At 38.9% G+C, this 18,008-nt stretch overlaps 1 protein-coding gene across 1 annotated transcript; it reads left to right on the top strand.

Annotated features, from left to right (window-relative positions):
* Nucleotides 1-1,264: 1,264 nt before the first annotated feature.
* LOC131925703 (interferon-inducible protein AIM2-like) lies at nt 1,265-11,600 on the top strand. Its single transcript, XM_059281056.1, has 4 exons — nt 1,265-1,594; nt 6,595-6,734; nt 8,758-9,177; nt 11,352-11,600. The coding sequence occupies exons 1-4, from the start codon at nt 1,327-1,329 to the stop codon at nt 11,598-11,600; spliced, it is 1,077 nt and encodes a 358-aa protein (XP_059137039.1). The 5' UTR covers nt 1,265-1,326.
* Nucleotides 11,601-18,008: the final 6,408 nt, after the last annotated feature.

The following is an 18,008-nucleotide window of genomic DNA, read 5'->3' as shown; positions in this document are numbered from 1 at the left end:
GATCTCCAGCCCCCAATTAACAACATGGAGACTTCTTATTCATTATGAAAATTTGGCCTTTAGCTTAGGTTTGTTCCCAACTAACTCTTATAACTTAATTAACCTTCATTTATTAATCTATATTCTGCCACATGGCTTTTACCTTTTCTCAGTACAGCATGTCAGACTTGCTCCAAGTCTGTTGGTGAGTTCTTCATGCCTAGATTCCTCCTTCTCTTCCTATCTTTCCCCAGAAATCTCATCTAGCCTCTTCTGTCTAGCCATTAACCATTTAGCTTTTTATTGCACCAATCACAGCAACACATCTTCACACAGTGTACAGATGTCCCACAACAGTACACACTGTTTGCACACCATGTCTCTTTGTATAAGTGATTATAATTTTAATGCTGATTTGTCTCTACTTATGATCTGATTTTCTTAATTATTACATCTTTATAAAAGTGTATGTAACAAGCATCACGCTTCTTGGTGACTATTTTAACTTACTTTGTTTATTGTTGTCCTTACTTTTTCACTGAGGATTTTAGATTCATCCTTAGAAGTTCTCTTTGAGGTTTTACATGTAGTTTGGATGTGAATTGACAAGGCTGACATCTTCATTTTGTTGAATGTTCCCATTCAAAATATCACATGCATCCTAAATGAATAGAAAGATAAACTAATGAAAAGGGGAAAGAATCCTTAAATAGAACAACTCATATATAGGACAGTGATTTTTGGCAGGAAGCAAATGAAGAAGACATGGTCTTTTTTGATATGATTATGGGAAAATTCATGCCATATGGACAAAAGGATCTTTGCAGCATTTCATGGCATATACAAAAGAATTCAAAATAGGTCATAGATACAGAAGTTAATAGATGACATTTAAAATCTCTAGAGAAGAGCACAGGAGAAAAAATTTTGATCTTGAATTTTGTAAAGATAGAATATCAATATGTGGTCCACTAGTGAAAAAACTGATAAATAGTATTTCATGTTTATGTATGTCAAAGTTTGAAATTGTCTGCCTGAAGTATACACACTGTATCACATGTCATATGCCTCAACAAATATGTCTTAGAGGGGACAGAAACACAAAACCATCTTCTAAGAATTCCTGAGGAATCACATGTCCTTTGAAGGCGTTCTTTTCCAGCACTGGTGACCATCTTGCTTAGGGATTTGTTTTTTCATATTTCACCCAGTTCTCTCTTGCTGCACAGTGACCATCTTGGATATTTTCTTGGACCACTCACCCTATATATCCTGAATGTAGACTTGCTTAGAGTGCTGTAATCTTACGGCTGAGGTTTTGTTGCAGGCTGATCTCTAGGCTGTAAGATGGAGAGCGAATATAGGAAAATACTGTTGTTGAACGGCCTGGACCAAATCACGGAGGAGGAGCTGAAGCGGTTCAAGTTCCTTGTCACAGACAAGTTCGGCATCCCGAGGAGCAAGCTGGAGGAAGCTACAAACAGGACAGAGTTAGCTGACCAGCTGATTCAGAGTACAACAAACCCATCGTCTGCGCTGAAAAAGACTATTAGTCTTTTCCTGGAGTTGAATTATAGGAATGCTGCAAATTGTCTTCAGGAGGCAAAGAAAACAGGTATGTGGAAGGGCCCCTCCTTTAATGGCATGAGAGCAATAAATCTGTCATGATTGCTGTAGGGAACTAATTTATTTAATCACCAGTCCCTTCACCCCTGCCCGAGAGTCACTAAGAAGTGTGTTACAAATTCCTCAGCCATCTTCTGATGTCAGCAGTCGGGGCTGCTACCCACTGTTTCCAATCTACTTGCAGAAACTGTACACACAGGATGGCAGTGTTAATGTTCAAGGTCCCATTACACAGTACGTAAGGCTTTCACACTTTGCCAAAGTCTGACAATAACATCAGGAAAGCACAGCCTTGAACAGACAAACCAGAGAATCATCTAATTTTGCCACAGACTATTCCCTTCTATGCTGAGCCAGCCTGCCATGGTCCCAGTCAGTCTTTCTTTAGAAAGCCTGTGTGCTTGTAGTCCATGGAGTTTCTACTCTTTTCTATAGCTCCAGAATAGATGACACTATGAATTCCCAGGACACAAAGGATATGTTTTTATTCAATAAACCACTATTCAATCTCCACCAGTTATATGCATTTTGCTAAGTTCCTGATTGCTCCCTAAGAACAATCGGTGAATCCTTTGTGTTTGAATGACTGATAAGAGCCAATAAAAGAATGCCTCATCAAGAGAATCCCTAAAATGAGAGATTCCAAAAGCAGTAATTTGGGGACACTAAGTAATACAGAAGCTGCAAAATTTTAACACCTTGCAGAGGCGACTTGTGTGTTGCCACACAAGTGACCTGGCTTCTCAAGTGTTATTGATATCCAGTTTACGTGATGAAGTAAGGATAAAATTCCATTCCGATATAAGTTGTTATGTGATTTTGAGGAACTTAGAGCAAGGCCTGATCATGCCAAGCACTATTTTCAAAGGGTGACTGAAATCAGAAGCACTATGTAGTTCTTCCATATGACCACAGGATGGCAGTAAGAACACATAATTGCTCCAAGTAGCTACTTTACTGACAAGCCAACTGAATGAGTTTGATAATACATCTTTTACTCTCCCCCATCAATTCTTATTCCTGATTTTTTTTTTTCTGGCTAGGATGATATAAAACAATCTTACTCCATTTTTTTTCATTTTACTGTTTTAATGATGGTGGCATTCTATCAGTTTGGTTAGCTCAAAATGATTGATCACTTTGGGACCTGGTTGAAAACCCAGGAGTGACTGGCATCTCCACTTGCTGACCTAGAAGTCAGTTTTGTTCTGATAAAGCTTAAAAGCTGAATCTGCAGGCATCTTCAAGCCTGCTTGAAGCACAGCACTGCTGTGTCAATGATGCCTCTGGCTGTTACAACAGCGATGATTTCTGGGTTCTTTCCTAGAAGTCTCACCTAGCATTTATTCTGGTAAATGTCCATTGTGTCTAGTCATGACCTTGTGTCATGAAGAATAAATGGAGATATCTGAATAAACTAAAGAATGTCATTGAAGCATTACAACAGGGTCCAGGCTATTAGGTAAGGCTTGAACAGGAAAACAAATGAAAAAAATACAAGGACACATAAGTATAATACAGCAACCAATTTCTTTGAATATAATGATAAGTTAGATAGATTAAAAAGTGCATATCAAATTATTAAAGAAAACGAGAACTATCTAGTAGGGAGATGACACCCTGCCAGATGTCTCCCAAATAAAACTATGGATGACATTTAAAACAAGATCAGTGTGGTTGATGTGGTGGGATAGAATGACATGGTTATTCCCTTGGGACCCTGGGACTCTCCTATAGACTGGATGTTTTCATGTGCATGTTTCTCAAAAAACAAACAAACAAACCAAAAACTATTTCATAGAAGTAACCATTGGAAGATCTGTTTAACTTCTTGCAAGCATTTCTAGCCATTTTGACACTAGTCTCATGTTAACATCATTTATAACAAAATGGAGTGAAAATGTGACAAAAAAAATTGAGCAATGTTTTAAGTAAGTTTATGGTTTTAAGTAAGTTTGTGTTGGGCTGCATTCAGAGCTTTCCTGAGTTCACCTGACCCACAGACTATGGGTTAGACATGCCTGATAAGTATTATGAACCCCTGGTAATGGGTTTCTTGGCTGATGCAATAAGCCAAATCGAGCAAAATTAATAAGACCAGGCTTAATCTGAGCAAAGTATTCCCTCTTGATCTTGGGGTAAGGAAGAGGAGAGGTCACGTGGCAAGTCTATGGACCAGAGATTAATTACTCTACAGGCGGTGTCTTTAGTAGCTCTGGGGGAGAAGCCACCACTTGGTGGGCTTTCTGAGAGGGGGCGGGGTTTGGAATGGGGGAGAATAAGGTTGGAGCAGAGCTTCCAACTTAAACAGTGCCTACAAGAGCAAAGGTCTCAGTAATATCCCTGATCAAGACTCAACTACTTTCTGTTGTCTGAAATATAGTGACAGAGTACATACTTGTTATATGACTGGAGAGCTCACTGTACTGCTAGCTATATTCATTAAATCATTTGATTTCCAACAAAATCAAATCAATGAACATCCCTGAATGGTTCAGATTCTGTGAGAAACCACATCTAATAATTTCTTATGACCTGCTTTGCCCATGAGTTCCTTAAGTAATTGCACACTGACCATCTTGATAGATGGTCACATCAAAATCAGGACAAGAGATTGCCTTTTCAGAATAAAATAAAAACCTGATCTGGGTACCCAGGCTATATCATGCAGGTTATATCATTTACTTAACAATCCACTTAGCCACTTATCCATTCACTAATAATACTTGAATTCTTAATGGTTATCTGCAACTCCTTTAGGCTTAGGAAATTAGAGTTAAATCCAGTGTGCATTTTTTTGTAACATTTACTACAATAAATAATTGTAGGTATAGTTTTTAAAAATACATTTTCTTTAAAACCTTATAGAGGTAAGTTTTCCTTACACTTTGCCATTATAGTATTCTAAGCATGACTACCTATGACTTATGTCATTGAATTCCATATATTTGTATTTACTTATTTATCAATCACTTAGCTCCACTTTTAATCTTAAAGACAACTCCTCTGGCAAGTTCTGAAAGGTGAAGCTGAGCTCTAGCCGTTTGGTTTTCACCTCTTCCTCTTCAAAACCCCTTTCATCATTTATCTATTTAATTTGGGGGGTGGGGAGCATCTGTGTGTCAGAGTAAGCATATGATGGTGAGAAGACAGCTTGCAGGACTTAGTTCTCTCCTACCAGCAAGGGAGAGCTGGGGCTGAACTCAGATTGTCGAGTTTGGTGGCCAGTGCCCTTACCTCCGGAGTCATCTTGTTAGTCCACGTCTCCCTCTTGTGGAAGGACAGTTTCCTAGGGAAAATATTCTGCCTTAGCAGTTATTTATTTTTCTCCATTGCCTTAAATCCATCACCACACTTTCACCTGGCTTACATGGTTTCTGCACTGGTTCAGATGAACTCTGTTGTCCTAACATTTGAGGTTCTGGATGGCCTGTACTTTGGGTCCTTTCTTTTTGTGATTGATGTTTGCACATTTGAGGAAGAGAAAGCAGTAACATATATTTTTTTTTGTCTTTACTCTTCTACTTCTTCATTTCCTCCCCCTCCTCTTCATCCTCCTTATTCTTTCACCCAGCTATACTTTTGCATATGGCAGCTGGTATCAGCTACAGGGCGACACCTTATTATCAGGTTCTCTGGTCCCGGCTATTGCCTGGGTCCTGTGGTCAAATAAGGATACCAGCTACATTGCATGGTCCAGTTAGATCACTAACGGGACTTTGCAGTCATGTAGAGCTGCTGCCTAGCATCTGTGATTGTCGTTAATTAAGTAAGTTTACAGGATATAGATCCTAAATGAGTGGCATTGATACTTAGAATCTCTATTTGTGGATGGCTGTAAATTGGATTCTGAGGCTGGGAAAGGCTGTGGGTGGTGCTGTTAGGCCACTTGGAATGGGCAAGGCCAGAGACTATGCTAGGCAGCTATGTATAATCTCAGGCTTTCCTACCAGTTTGGGTCCACACTGAACCTAAGGCTGAACCCCAAATTCCTCCCAGTCACATCACTTCTTGGCCACTAGGGTTGGGAAGACCAGATGCTCCACTCTGAAAAAATACTGGGGCACAAACTTGCCTTTAACAAGAGGCCTTTTTTGAAACTCTGGGCTGGGTGGGGTGAGTTTCACAATAGGCTGTGGCCAGCAGGATCAGATGTTTCCTTTCAAGGTTATTTGTGTGCATGAGATTGCCTATAATCTTCAGAAAGCCTGATGCATCGCTCTGGGGTTGGCTAGAGTCATCAGTACCCTGGGCAGATTTGGATGATGCACTCCACACATGTGCATATGTGTATCCGCTCACCTAGGAAGTCTGGAGAAGCCTTACACAGAGTGATAAAGCTGAATGGGAAGTTGGCTGTGATTCAAAAATAACAGATCTGCTGTGCATGCCTCTTAAAAGTACTATAGGATATTCTCTTTGACTGGGCAACTCCATGAGGCAGAGCATGTACTGGTCACGGTGAGACCCACTTCATTTTGCTTATTTCTAATTGACTCTTATAATTCCAGTCTTGCCAATGTCCCCAGTGTTCCTCATGGGATGAGGTGAAAATGAGCCTTCTACAATGATCCCATAATGCTGAGAAAGCCACAAGCCTACCCCCTGCCCTCCATCTTCACCACAGGAGGTGTGGGGCCATGGGATTCTCTGCATAGTACTGTGCCATCTTGTGAGGGAGATAACATTGTTAAAAGTGAAAACAGTTCTCTCAACCTCTAGAGGAACTTTTATCAGTCCTGTGGTTGCATTCTGAGATGTTCCCTAATGTGCCTTGTCTGTGGATAGTCGTGAGTTGTATTCTTATGAGGGGCTGAAGATGGGAAACTCCTAATCCATCACCCTGCTGCTGTCTCCTTTCTAAGTTTTCTTCTTGAGAGATAATGATATTCTAACGTACCAGCCATGCTTGTTCATGCATTTTAGGTTAACACACCTTTTTCTGGTTTCTTCTCCTCCTCTACCTCTTTCTTCTTTCTTTTTCTTCAGCTGATATTCGATCCAAGAAGAAAGGCTCACAGCAAGTAGAAAAAAAAAGTCAAGCTGAAAATTGTTCTGGTGCCTCTGCTGCTAGCAGAGACAAAGCCATCAAGAAACACTCTGCTGCAGAAGTCTGTCCTCAAGCCAAGGTAGGCTAGGGCGGGTCCTTAGTCCTCATGTGGGCACCCTCCCACGACTATCCCTGTCATCCATCGCATGAAGCCTTCTGCTCTTTGTCTCAGAGCCTACAAAGCAGGAAAGCAAGGCTAGGCTAGGGGAGATATGTCTGCATTACAAAAAGAATAGTCGCTCAAATTCATCAGTTTGCATACCCGAAAGCTTCTAATTTCTGCCATGCTCTGGATATACTACCGTGTTGCCATCTTAGCCTCTGTTGGAAGAAAACTCGGACAGGGACCGTTTTCAGTGAGTATATTTTATGGTGCTCTCAGCATTAGTTCGTGTGAGGAGGTTTAGGAAGTGAGGGAATGGGGAGAATTTCAAGTTCAGTGGGATGGCAGCAAAGAGTTCAGCCTGTCCAATGGTAGAATTACGGGCTAAGGATGCCCTTCAGGGTTGTCACATGTGGATGGAAACGACAATCCCTTTGCTCACTCTGTGCCTGCTCTTTTTGTGGGGAAGTGACTTTTTGCAGTAAAGGGAATAAACCTTGAAGAGAGTCCTTATCTCTTAGTCCTGACAGAGCAGCATGCAGGGATCCACCACAAAGTTCACCAAGAACATGCAATTTCATTTCTCATGAAGAAAGTGTCATGTCATTTTATAGAAGAATGACTTTAGGGTGTGTACACCATTTTGTTTAGAGCACCCACCCACTTCCTCTGTGCTTGGCTGAGAAGTTTCTAGAATTGTCAAGAAAACAATACTCAGGTTTAAGTTGCGTTTTAGCCAACAGTCATGAAAATACATCTTGTATAGTCTGGCAGATTTAAATAAAATGTCTGGGTCTGAAGACAAAAATTTCTGTAATAATCCCCAGTAAACTTGGCATTTGCCTGCTTTGGACCAAATTTAGTGTGAGATGCTGTTTATCAGATGTACTTGTGGGCTTCATCCCAAGGTCTTCCAGAGATCCAGTTCAAAACCTATTCTTCTGGGCTGCTTTTTCTCAGTGTCTCCCTTTGCTTGTAGATCATTAATTACTTTTAAGAAAATAGTATTGCTTCTAAAACATACACATACAGGAACAGACACAAAGGCCCACACATGCACTTGCACATACACACTGTCTCCTATCCCTCTTAATTTCGTAATTTGCAAGAACAAAAAACAAGATGAGAATAAAATTGCCATAATCTGGTTATGGAGAGAAAAACCCATTTATTGTTCACAATATTCCTGTAGTGTATTTGTGGTTATTTGTGCATTTATAAAATAAAGAATGCACTGTACTTTATCCTTTTTTAAATCAATTAAAATAGTTTATTATATTATTCTCATAAAACATATTTAATATGTTATATGTTGTGTTACAAGATTTTATTTGACAAAATCCTTTTTTGGTATTTAAATGATTTTAATGATTTATAACTACAAATAATAAGATGTAACTTTTATGTAAGCCTTATTATGTAATTCATTGCTTCTAAGAGTAAACTCACAAAGGTAGAGTTGATTCTCATTTTCATTCTCCTTTTAATTCATCTGTGGGCTCTTATCCCAAGATCTTTTCCTTTATTCACATTTAATGAGCTGTAATTTATGATGCACATGGATATTCCTGGGGATGTGGGGTGTTCTGTGCACATCACTGAACTTCTTCATCCTTATACAAGAGTCACATAAATACTCAGAACAGTGTTGGAGGGAGGAATACTCTGTAATAGAATCACAAGAAGACAGGATCAGATTAAGGCCCTAGCAATGATTCAGGTTTCTGACACACTCATTTCATAAATTACATGGCAAAGAAGGATTCTGATTCAGGAATTCTGTCTCCAGAGTCAGTTCCACAGATCCACCTGAATATAGACCATGAAGTATTCCTTTTGTGTTCTTTTAATCTAGATAATTCCAAGTCTCTAATCTTTTCCTAACTTCTCCATCTTCCCTTCAATTCAGCCTCTTTTGGCTTCCTGGGGTTTATGTAAATGAAGGCTACCTCAATTACAGTGTTGACTCATAGCTACCATCTCTTCTCTGTTGTCACAGCCTCAGAAGAAGCAGATCGTGGCAGAACAGGAAGCCATCAGAGAAGGTGTACAGAAAGATCCACTGGCAGTCTTGGTGCTGAAAGCTATAGATCCTTTCGAGTGTGAGACTCAGGAAGGAAAGCAAGAGATATTCCATGCGACAGTAGCCACAGAGACAACATATTTTTTTGTAAAAGTTTTAAATGCACAGTTTAAAGATAAGTTTATCCCAAACGTAACAATTAAAATATCGAACTATCTTTGGCACAGTAACTTCTTGGAGGTGACCAGCTCCTCAACTGTGGTTGAAGTTGATTCTGACCACAAAGTCTGTGTCCCAAATAACATTAGAGACAAAGCTGGGAGAACTCCCAAGATTAGTAAGCTGAAAACTCAGCCTTGTGGAACAATTGTGAATGGGATGTTTAAAGTCCAGAAGGTAAGTTCCTGTATGCAATTTTATATTGATTAGTAAAAAGAATATAACAGCTATTCTAAGCTTTAATAGAACTCTAGAAATTATGTTTCAATGTTTTTTCTATATATAAAATGCGAAACAGTTAAAATCAATTAAATAATTGATTTTAAACAATTTTAACAACCAAAAAACAATTTTAAAAAGTTCAGAATTTATAAGATGGTAAATTGCCAAAACTTGTGTACAAAGTGTAGCTAGAGTTTTCCTGCCTGGCCAACAGTCAGGACAAATCTCTATCACCCGCCAGTCCCACAGCCACTCAGACCCGACCAAGTAAACACAGAGACTTATATTGGTTACAAACTGTATGCCTGTGGCAGGCTTCTTGCTAACTGTTCTTACAGCTTAAATTAATCCATTTCCATTAATCTATACCTTGCCACATGGCTCGTGGTTTACCGGCATCTTCACATGCTGTTTGTCATCATGGCGGCTGGCAGTGTCTCTCTGACTCAGCCTTCCACTTCCCAGCTTTATTCTCCTCCTTGTCCCGCCTACACTTCCTGCCTAGCCAATGGCCAATCAGTGTTTTATTTATTGACTAATTAGCAACACATTTGCCATACAGAACATCCCACAGCAACAAAGCTCACAAAAGTTTTATTTCGTGTGTATTTTTGTTTGTTTTTCTTTTGAAACAGGGTCTTACCATGTAACTTTAGCTGGTCTGACACTCATGGAGATTCCCCTGCCTCTGCCTCCTGAGTGTTAGGATCCACATGCATGCCACCACACCCAGCAAAGGGTTTATTTTGAAGCCACTTTTGTTTATGTTTTTATCCTTGTAACCTCTGAAACACAGAGACAGCTATCTCCTTTTCTATGTTGCTTTTGAATACTTATTACCATCCACATTGTTCAGTCACTTTTGCTTTGAGCACTCTGCAGATGTGTGCTCATGGATGAGCTAGAGGATTGATGAGCAGGGTTTGGAAGACCTAGTATCAAATGAAGAGAATGGAAGAGTTAGCAGGGAATCCTTGCTAGATGCTGGCTGTCTTTGTCTGGGTTTCCATTTCTGTGAAGAGACATGACTTCAGCAGCTCTTATAAAGGAAAACATTTAACTTGGGCTGGCTTACAAGTTCAGAGGTTTAGTCCATTATTCTCATGGCAGGAAGTATGGTGACATGCAGGCAGACATGGTGCAGGAGGAGTAGCCAAGAGTTGTACATCTGTATCCACAGGCAGCAGAAAGAGAGAGTGAGCCACTGGACCTGGCTTGAGTTTCTGAAACCTCAAAACCCACCCCCAGTGACACATTTCCTGCAGCAAGGCCACACCTACTCCAACAAGGCCACATGTCCTAATCCTTTCAAATAATGCCACTCCCTATGAGCCTGTGGTGGCCTTTTTCATTCAAACTACCACACAGGAATCATGGAAAACTAACCTTGTGTGACCAATTTTCTAGCCTAAGACAGATCCTGAAGGACCACAGGGAACTTGTTGATTTCTGTATCTAGCAGCCAGATGACCTTTCTAGTCCTGTCTGAAAAAGTAGCAGGAGGAAATTGTCTTCCTTGGAAAATTAAACATAAAAATACCAATTTTTAACCCCTCAGTTTTAAACCTTCTATTTGGTCAACTACCCATTAATGTCTATTCACTTAGTCCATTAAAACTAACTCTTAAATGCTGTCCATATTTTACATATCTGACCAGCATCTTATCCCCTTCTAATCTGTACTTAATTGTGAGTGATTTCTTGTACTTGGCTTTATAAATTTTAGATTTCTTCACTAGGTCTTTTATTGTTAGTTTGTGTGTCTCTGGACTTGTTTCATTAAGTGACCCTCCTAACCACAAGGTCTTCCTTTCTTCCCCTAACTGTCTACTATATACTGGCCTTGGAGAAGACCCATCTTCCCTGTCTACTAGTTGTTTCTGTGAGCCATCCTGGCTCTTCAAAGGAAAAAGCTATGGAAACAAGAAGTAACATGCTTTTAATAAGATTCACCTACCTCCTCCACTGAGGTTTGCTAATATCTGTTAGGTAGAAGCCTTCTAGTTTGGAAGTTAGAATTACTCTATATTTCTTTGGGAATGTTGCTCCTGTCCTGGCTGATAATTAATTTACATGCTGCTCTTCCTTGGTTATCTCAGCAGAGCTTAGTTGTTGTTTTCCTTTCACAGATAATACAGCAGCACAAGGATAGAGTAATATATGGTGTATATGACAACACAGGGGAGATGGACGTGGTGGTGCTTGGAAATCAAAGCAAAACAAAATTCGAGGAAGGAGATAAGCTTAGACTCTCATTCTTTGAGGTGTCAGAAAATAGAGAGGAAAAACAGTTGAAATCTGGACCCTACAGCTTCTTTAAGGTATGGAAGAACATCAGTTCTCAACAGAGGACGTTATTTTGTGTTTTCTGTCAGTAAGCTGAGAAAAGGCTAATGAACAGGGTATGACAGAAAAGAGCCCAATATGTAGTGCATTTGAATCTCACAGAACCAAGGAACCTGTCTTTAGAAAATTCCTATCATAGATGCCCAATTACAAACCCAAGGTTATCCCAAGGACTCTGACTCTCTCTCTCTCTCTCTCTCTCTCTCTCTCTCTCTCTCTCTCTCTCTCTCTCTCTCTCTCTCTCCTCTCTCCTCTCTCTCAGAACTCCACAATGAGTTTCTTGATCACAGTCTAAGTGTAGTGAAGGCAGTTTGCCTGAAGCTGCGCAAATCATTCTGAGAAACTCAGTTAAAAGTCAAGTCAGACTATAAACACCTTGAGAACAAATTTCTGAGCCAGTCCAACCATTCATGTATACATCAGTCCAGAGAAGTTAAGTAAGTCATCACGCCCTTATGCTTATCCTATTGACACAGCTTTGCTCCCCCCACGCCCCCACTTTCAAAGTGTTTGTATGGACTGTTGTTGTCTCTCTGGAAGTTTTAAATAGAGACCTGAGAAATCTTTTTATGTGCCCTGACTAGGTAGGAATGTATGTGTTCAGAGCAAATATACTTCAAGAGAGTCATCCAAGGGTGAAGGAATTAAGGGGGCACATGTGGAAGGGGGAGGAGCTATGATGAGAACACAGTAACTGGAAGTAGAAGAGAGTTAATTGATCAATGACATCTCAAGCTACATCTTTCTTCTCCACCCAGGTTATTAAGGCCACAAAGCCAAAAACTGAGACGAAAAGTGCATGTTGAAGTCAACTCATCTAAACAGCATTTTGCTGAAGAATTCTAGTACTGCTTGTTGAACCAGATTGAGCTGCATGAAGCCAGCAGTTTACAGACTCATCATCCTATCCTATTAGTTCAAAAAGGATAAATACTCAACAAATCCTCTGCCAGTTGTATAGCAAAACAAAACACAAACAAAAATCTAATAAAAAATCCCAACACCAGGCATGAGAAACCCTCTTTGGAATAGTTGGTCAGGGTTGTCTAAGAGACTCTCAAAACATTACAGGCTATTACTATTGCCCTTGGTTGACCCCAGAGGTGAGGATAAGTCCCTATTGCTGGAAACACCATGCAATTCAGTCTTCTACCCAGGGACTATCTTTCATGATACCAGAAGGTGTCATACAAGCTTCCAAAAGAGGGACGCAACCATGAGGAACACCCAGCTGTGATGCCTAAGAACCATAAACATGACCAGCATGGCACAATAACCCTAAGGGCAAATTAATGTCATGAATACCTTAGTGGTAACCAACAGTTCTTTAATTGGACTTAAGACCAAGTCAACAAGAAAGAAATCATTCCTAGTACCAGAAACCCAGCCAACTACCCTGGGCTAGTGAAGTCATGAATTTTAGAGAAGAACCTACCACCACCACTTTACTAAATCCACATAATTCCTAATTATACTCTAAATATTTTTCCTTATGCACATAGATAAGTGTAGTCCTCATCTCCCATGAAGAAAATTTCTCCTTGCAATAGATGGAGACCATTCTGAAAAAAAAAAACAACAAAACCTACAACTGTCAAAATGTAGAGTTGTGGATCCCAGTCCCAGTGAATATATCTACAATAGAACTCTTGAACTTGAGATTCAAGGAACACCGTAGAAGAGGGGACAGAAAGGTTGTTGCTGGTGGCCAGTGTCAGAGGAGTAGCAGGTGGCAATTGAGCTTCAGGAGTTTGGCCCACCACAATACAAAGTACTGATGGGTGAATCTCGGATAAGCAAGGCCCCAAGGGCTTTGGCTCCAGAATGTCTCTCTGTGCCTTTACATGTTTGCTTCTGCCATTTTTCTTTGGTATCTGGCATGGTGTGAATGGGCTTGAGGGGATCCTCACTGTCTTTAATGTAGTGTGATTATCTCCTGGAAATATCCTGTCCTACTGGGCATTTTCACCTGTGGATTATTATGAACATGATCTCCTCTTAAGCTTTATTGAAGGAATGTAGTAATTAACTGAAGTGATGGTTTTATACAATAATAGTTTAAATAGAATTTTGATGATTACAGGTTTCTAACCAATATAGTAAGGGATTATATAGTTATATAGTTTATATAGATAGAGGTTAGTTTAGTGTGAAAACTAATATAGGTAGAAGTAGGACATAGGTAGAAGTTGCCCCTGTCCCTGATAAAGCAGGGGCTGCAGACAATAGAAAATGGGAAGTGTCACACAACTTAGGACTTACGAGTTTCACTTGAGGAGTCCTATAGACTGTGGTTTAGGTTAAAGATTAAGGAAAACAATAGAGTCCCAGGAGTTAAGCTAGCTCAAGTTTTTTTTTTTAATTTTATATAAGAGATTTTCTAGTCATTTTACATATCAGCCACGGATTCCCCTGTCCTCCCTCCTTCCATCCCCCCCCCCCAGCCTTCCACCTCCTCCAAGGCTAGCTCAAGTTTTTTTAATCTTGGTGTTAAGAAATGTGTTCATGAGTTTTGGTGTGCAACATAGCTAATACAAAGCTTTAAATAATGACTTCATGTAACTAAAAAACAAAGAATTGGATGATTAGTTAAGATAATTGGACAGGACTCTAAAATATGAGTAGTGAAACAAGTGATCTGTTTTTCTGTTAATTATAAAAACTACTGCCTGTGTAAACAGTTATGGCTAAAGTGCTCCTGATCTGTGAGAAGCCTAAAAGAAAAATGATTAACTGAGTGTGAGTTTCTAAGAAAATGAGCAAGGATGTGATTGAGAAATATAATGGAGTTGACCTGTTCAAAAAATATGTATTTTTATGATGATTATGTAATAAGTTCTGGTTATGGGAAACATTCACCTCTTTGTATCGACTTGATGCAGGGGAATATAAAAAGGATTTCTGAAAAAATAAACAAGTAGAAGCTTTTATCCCTCACAAAAGAAGTCTGTGTTTTTCTTGCTGACTCTGTATCTCATTCCCAGTCTCTCTGACCTGCAGAAGGTTGGTCCCTCTGTAGGTTCTAAGAGCCAGAGCTTGACTTTCTAGGCATACACATAGACTGAACACAGACACATAGTTAGCTCCTCACTGGCAATAGTCACAAAAATAAAAATAAATGAATCTGTCTTTATTCTAATACAGTCTTATTTATAGATATAAAAACTTGAAATTCATATAATTTTCCCATGTTATACAATATTATTCTTTGGATTTTTTCCTGAACATATAAAAAATGTAAAAGATACTTTTAGCATATTGGCTACTAAAAAAACAGCTATGCTATATAAAAACAGGTAAGACCATACTTTGCCAATTTCTGATCTTAAGTAAAGATACTAGGAATGTTTATAAAATATTTGAAAGTTAAATATATGGGAATAAGTACAAAATATGAGAGGTAAAAATTAGAGTATAATACTTGTTGCAAGGTCTTAATACAGTATGTAAAGCAGTATAATATTTTTGAAGTATATTCTGTGTGATTAAAGATAGATATTGTGAGCACTAAAATAGTTTTAAAGATATATAAATAATACAATGACATTGTGATGTTAAGGTCAAGATAAGCCTGTAGAGTATAAGAAGGTAATATCCCTCACATGTCTACAATATACTGATTTTTCCATCAAACTATAAACACAAAACAAAACATAAGGATTTTTTTCTACAAATACTACTGGAACAATTAGCTATCCATGTTAAAAACAATGGGCCCAATCCATAACTCACAAAATTAACTAAAAAGTGATATCATTGGCTAGCTGTACAAATCTTAGGCTTTAAAATATTCTACTGAATTCTCTGTAACTTGTATTTAGGCAAAATTTCATCTCTGTGACTCTAAAATTCAGTCTACACAAACTAATTGCCGTTGAGTTTAAGCTTTATTGCACTGTGGTCAGATAGGCCGTATGGAGTGATTCCGGTTTTTCTAAATGTGTTAGGATTTGTTTTGTATCCCAGGATGTGGTCGTTTTCAGACAAGCTTCCATGGGCTGTGGAGTAGAATGTGTGTTTTTCAGTACAGGTGGAATGTTCTGTAGGAATCTGTTAGGTCTGTCTATTGGATGCATAATGCCATTTAATTCTGAAGTTTCTCTACTCTTTTATCCCAGTGCCCTGTCTACTGCAGAAAGTAGTGAGATGAAGTAACTTGCTCTTACTGAGGTGGAGTTAATCTGTGTCTTGAAGTCTAGTCCATGCTTTTTATGAAATTTGGTGAGCCGGAGTGTGGTGCAGTATTGCAGTATCTTGCTGGTTAGTTGTTTCCTTGACTAGAATGTGCTGCCCTTTTTTATGTCTCCTGATGTTTGTTCTTAGCCAGCAGAGTAATCTTATCATTTTGACCACTTCATTGGATCTTCTATGGTAGTAAAGAAATTGAGATCCTATTATTAAGGGATATGGTGACTAAACTATTTTTTACAAATAAGTAAATATATGAATATACATATACCTAATCATATAACTATTTGTACATATCTAAATAACTATATCTGTATAAATATAAATGTATACACATGTGCATATGCTTTTAGCATAATACTAGGCAAGGATATGTAATTTCTAACTTATATCTAAATGTACTATAATAAGGCACATACCAGACAGTGAACAATTGAAAGTGAAGCAATACATTGTGAGTGTTGGATCTGTGGACACAGGACATAATGGTAGAACTTAAATGACTCCTTTCCATACGTCAGTTGGAAATGCGATGCGGCTGACCACATTCTTCTTTACTCATGCTGCCTCTATGGACCACTTCTTTTTCCTTACCTAACTCCTTTGCTGAAGCTGCATCCTTGCAATCAGCTTTGCTCCCACTGTTTGAGAACATAAAATGAGCTAGTCACACCCTAGCAGGCATGAGCACAGATAGAAGAACAGAAGATAGGGTGGAGCAATAGCTGGGAGGGAGAAACCACAGTACCAAAGGCAGGAGTTGAGTGGAAGACATCATTGCACAGTTGGTTAAGAGGGCAGTCCAGAAGGCATGCCTGATACCATTACAGGGGAGTTTGACATGCATGGGGGGAGTTTGAAATGTTTGACTTATGACCACCAAAATAAAAGATATCTGAAAACATTTCCATGTGACTGAATAGGTCAGCTCTTACATTTCATCTATGCATTATTATTAGTTTCTGATGGTGTATAGTGAATTCTATTGTGTGACAAGATAGTGAACTTTAGTTCCTTGTGCTCTAGTTTGCTTAAGGCATCCTTGTTAAATATATGGTATTTGTTGTAAGTTCTGTTCATGATCGTCTGTGATGAACATTTTTTCCATGTTATATTTGAGACCCCTATTCAATAATTTCTCTGTTGTTATAAATATAACACTTTTATTATTTAACTTAGGGAATAATAGTTTGAAAGCCTTTCTGAATATCCTCTTTTTACTATAATTTACTACATTTACTGGATAGGCCAGGGACCTAGGGGGAAACCAAGTTCTACTGGTCAGCTAAAGGAACATAGCAATAAAATGACTCCTAATGACATTCTGCTATACCTATAGATCGGTGTCTGACTCAGAGATGCTCCCTCTTGTAGTAGGTGGAAACTAACCCAGAGATTCAAATCCAGACAATATGCAAATTGTGAGAGTCTTTGGAACATTCAGTCCTAAATGGGATGCTTTCATCAATCCCCCGTTGCCCTAGAGCTCAGGAAACTATGTGGAAGAGGAGGCAGAAAGAATGTAAGAGCAGATATGAGGATGACATCATGTTAACAAGACCTTCTAAACACAGCAGGACTGTGTTTAGACTCTGAGCTCACAGAGACTGAGGCAGAATGCACAGGACATGCACAAGTCCAACCCAGATGGCATCTCAACGCTGTGAGAGGCAAGTGGATCCAAGTTTCCATCCCTAACCAAGAAACTGTTTCTAATAGACAACTGCTCACAAAGGAAAAATTAGTTCTCTCTGATGGAATCTCACTTTACAAACCATACTTAAAAGTAGGTGGCTAACTCAAAATGAATTCAAGGGTAGTTTTGGATACTTTGTTGTTGTTACATAATGATTTGGATATTTTTTTAACCATACTGGTCTTTTGCTTGTATATTATCATTTCTGACCTCTTGTTTCTATGTGTGTGTGTGTGTCCACGCGCGCACGCATGCACACATTTGTGCGTGTGAATGTGTTGCTCCTGCTCTTTTTTTTTTTTTTTAAATTCGGATTATTTTGTTTTGCCTGTTTATTTCCTAAAGAGAAAGAGAAAAGAGGGTTGGAGTTGGATGGATGGGAAGGTGGGGAGGATCTGATGGAGGGGAAACTGTGATAAGAATATATTCTGTAAAAAAAAAAAATATTTTCAAGAAAACAAAAGCAAAAGGAAGCCAAACAAAAATAACCCCATTTAGAAGTGATGGTAAGAAAATGTTTCCATATATTAATGTTTAAAACTCAAGTTCCTTTCTG

This window comes from Peromyscus eremicus, chromosome 15 (assembly GCF_949786415.1).
Source record: "Peromyscus eremicus chromosome 15, PerEre_H2_v1, whole genome shotgun sequence".
Lineage (NCBI taxonomy): Eukaryota > Metazoa > Chordata > Mammalia > Rodentia > Cricetidae > Peromyscus > Peromyscus eremicus.
The sequence above is the reverse complement of the archived record's forward strand: the minus strand, read 5'-3'. Positions and strand labels throughout refer to the sequence as shown.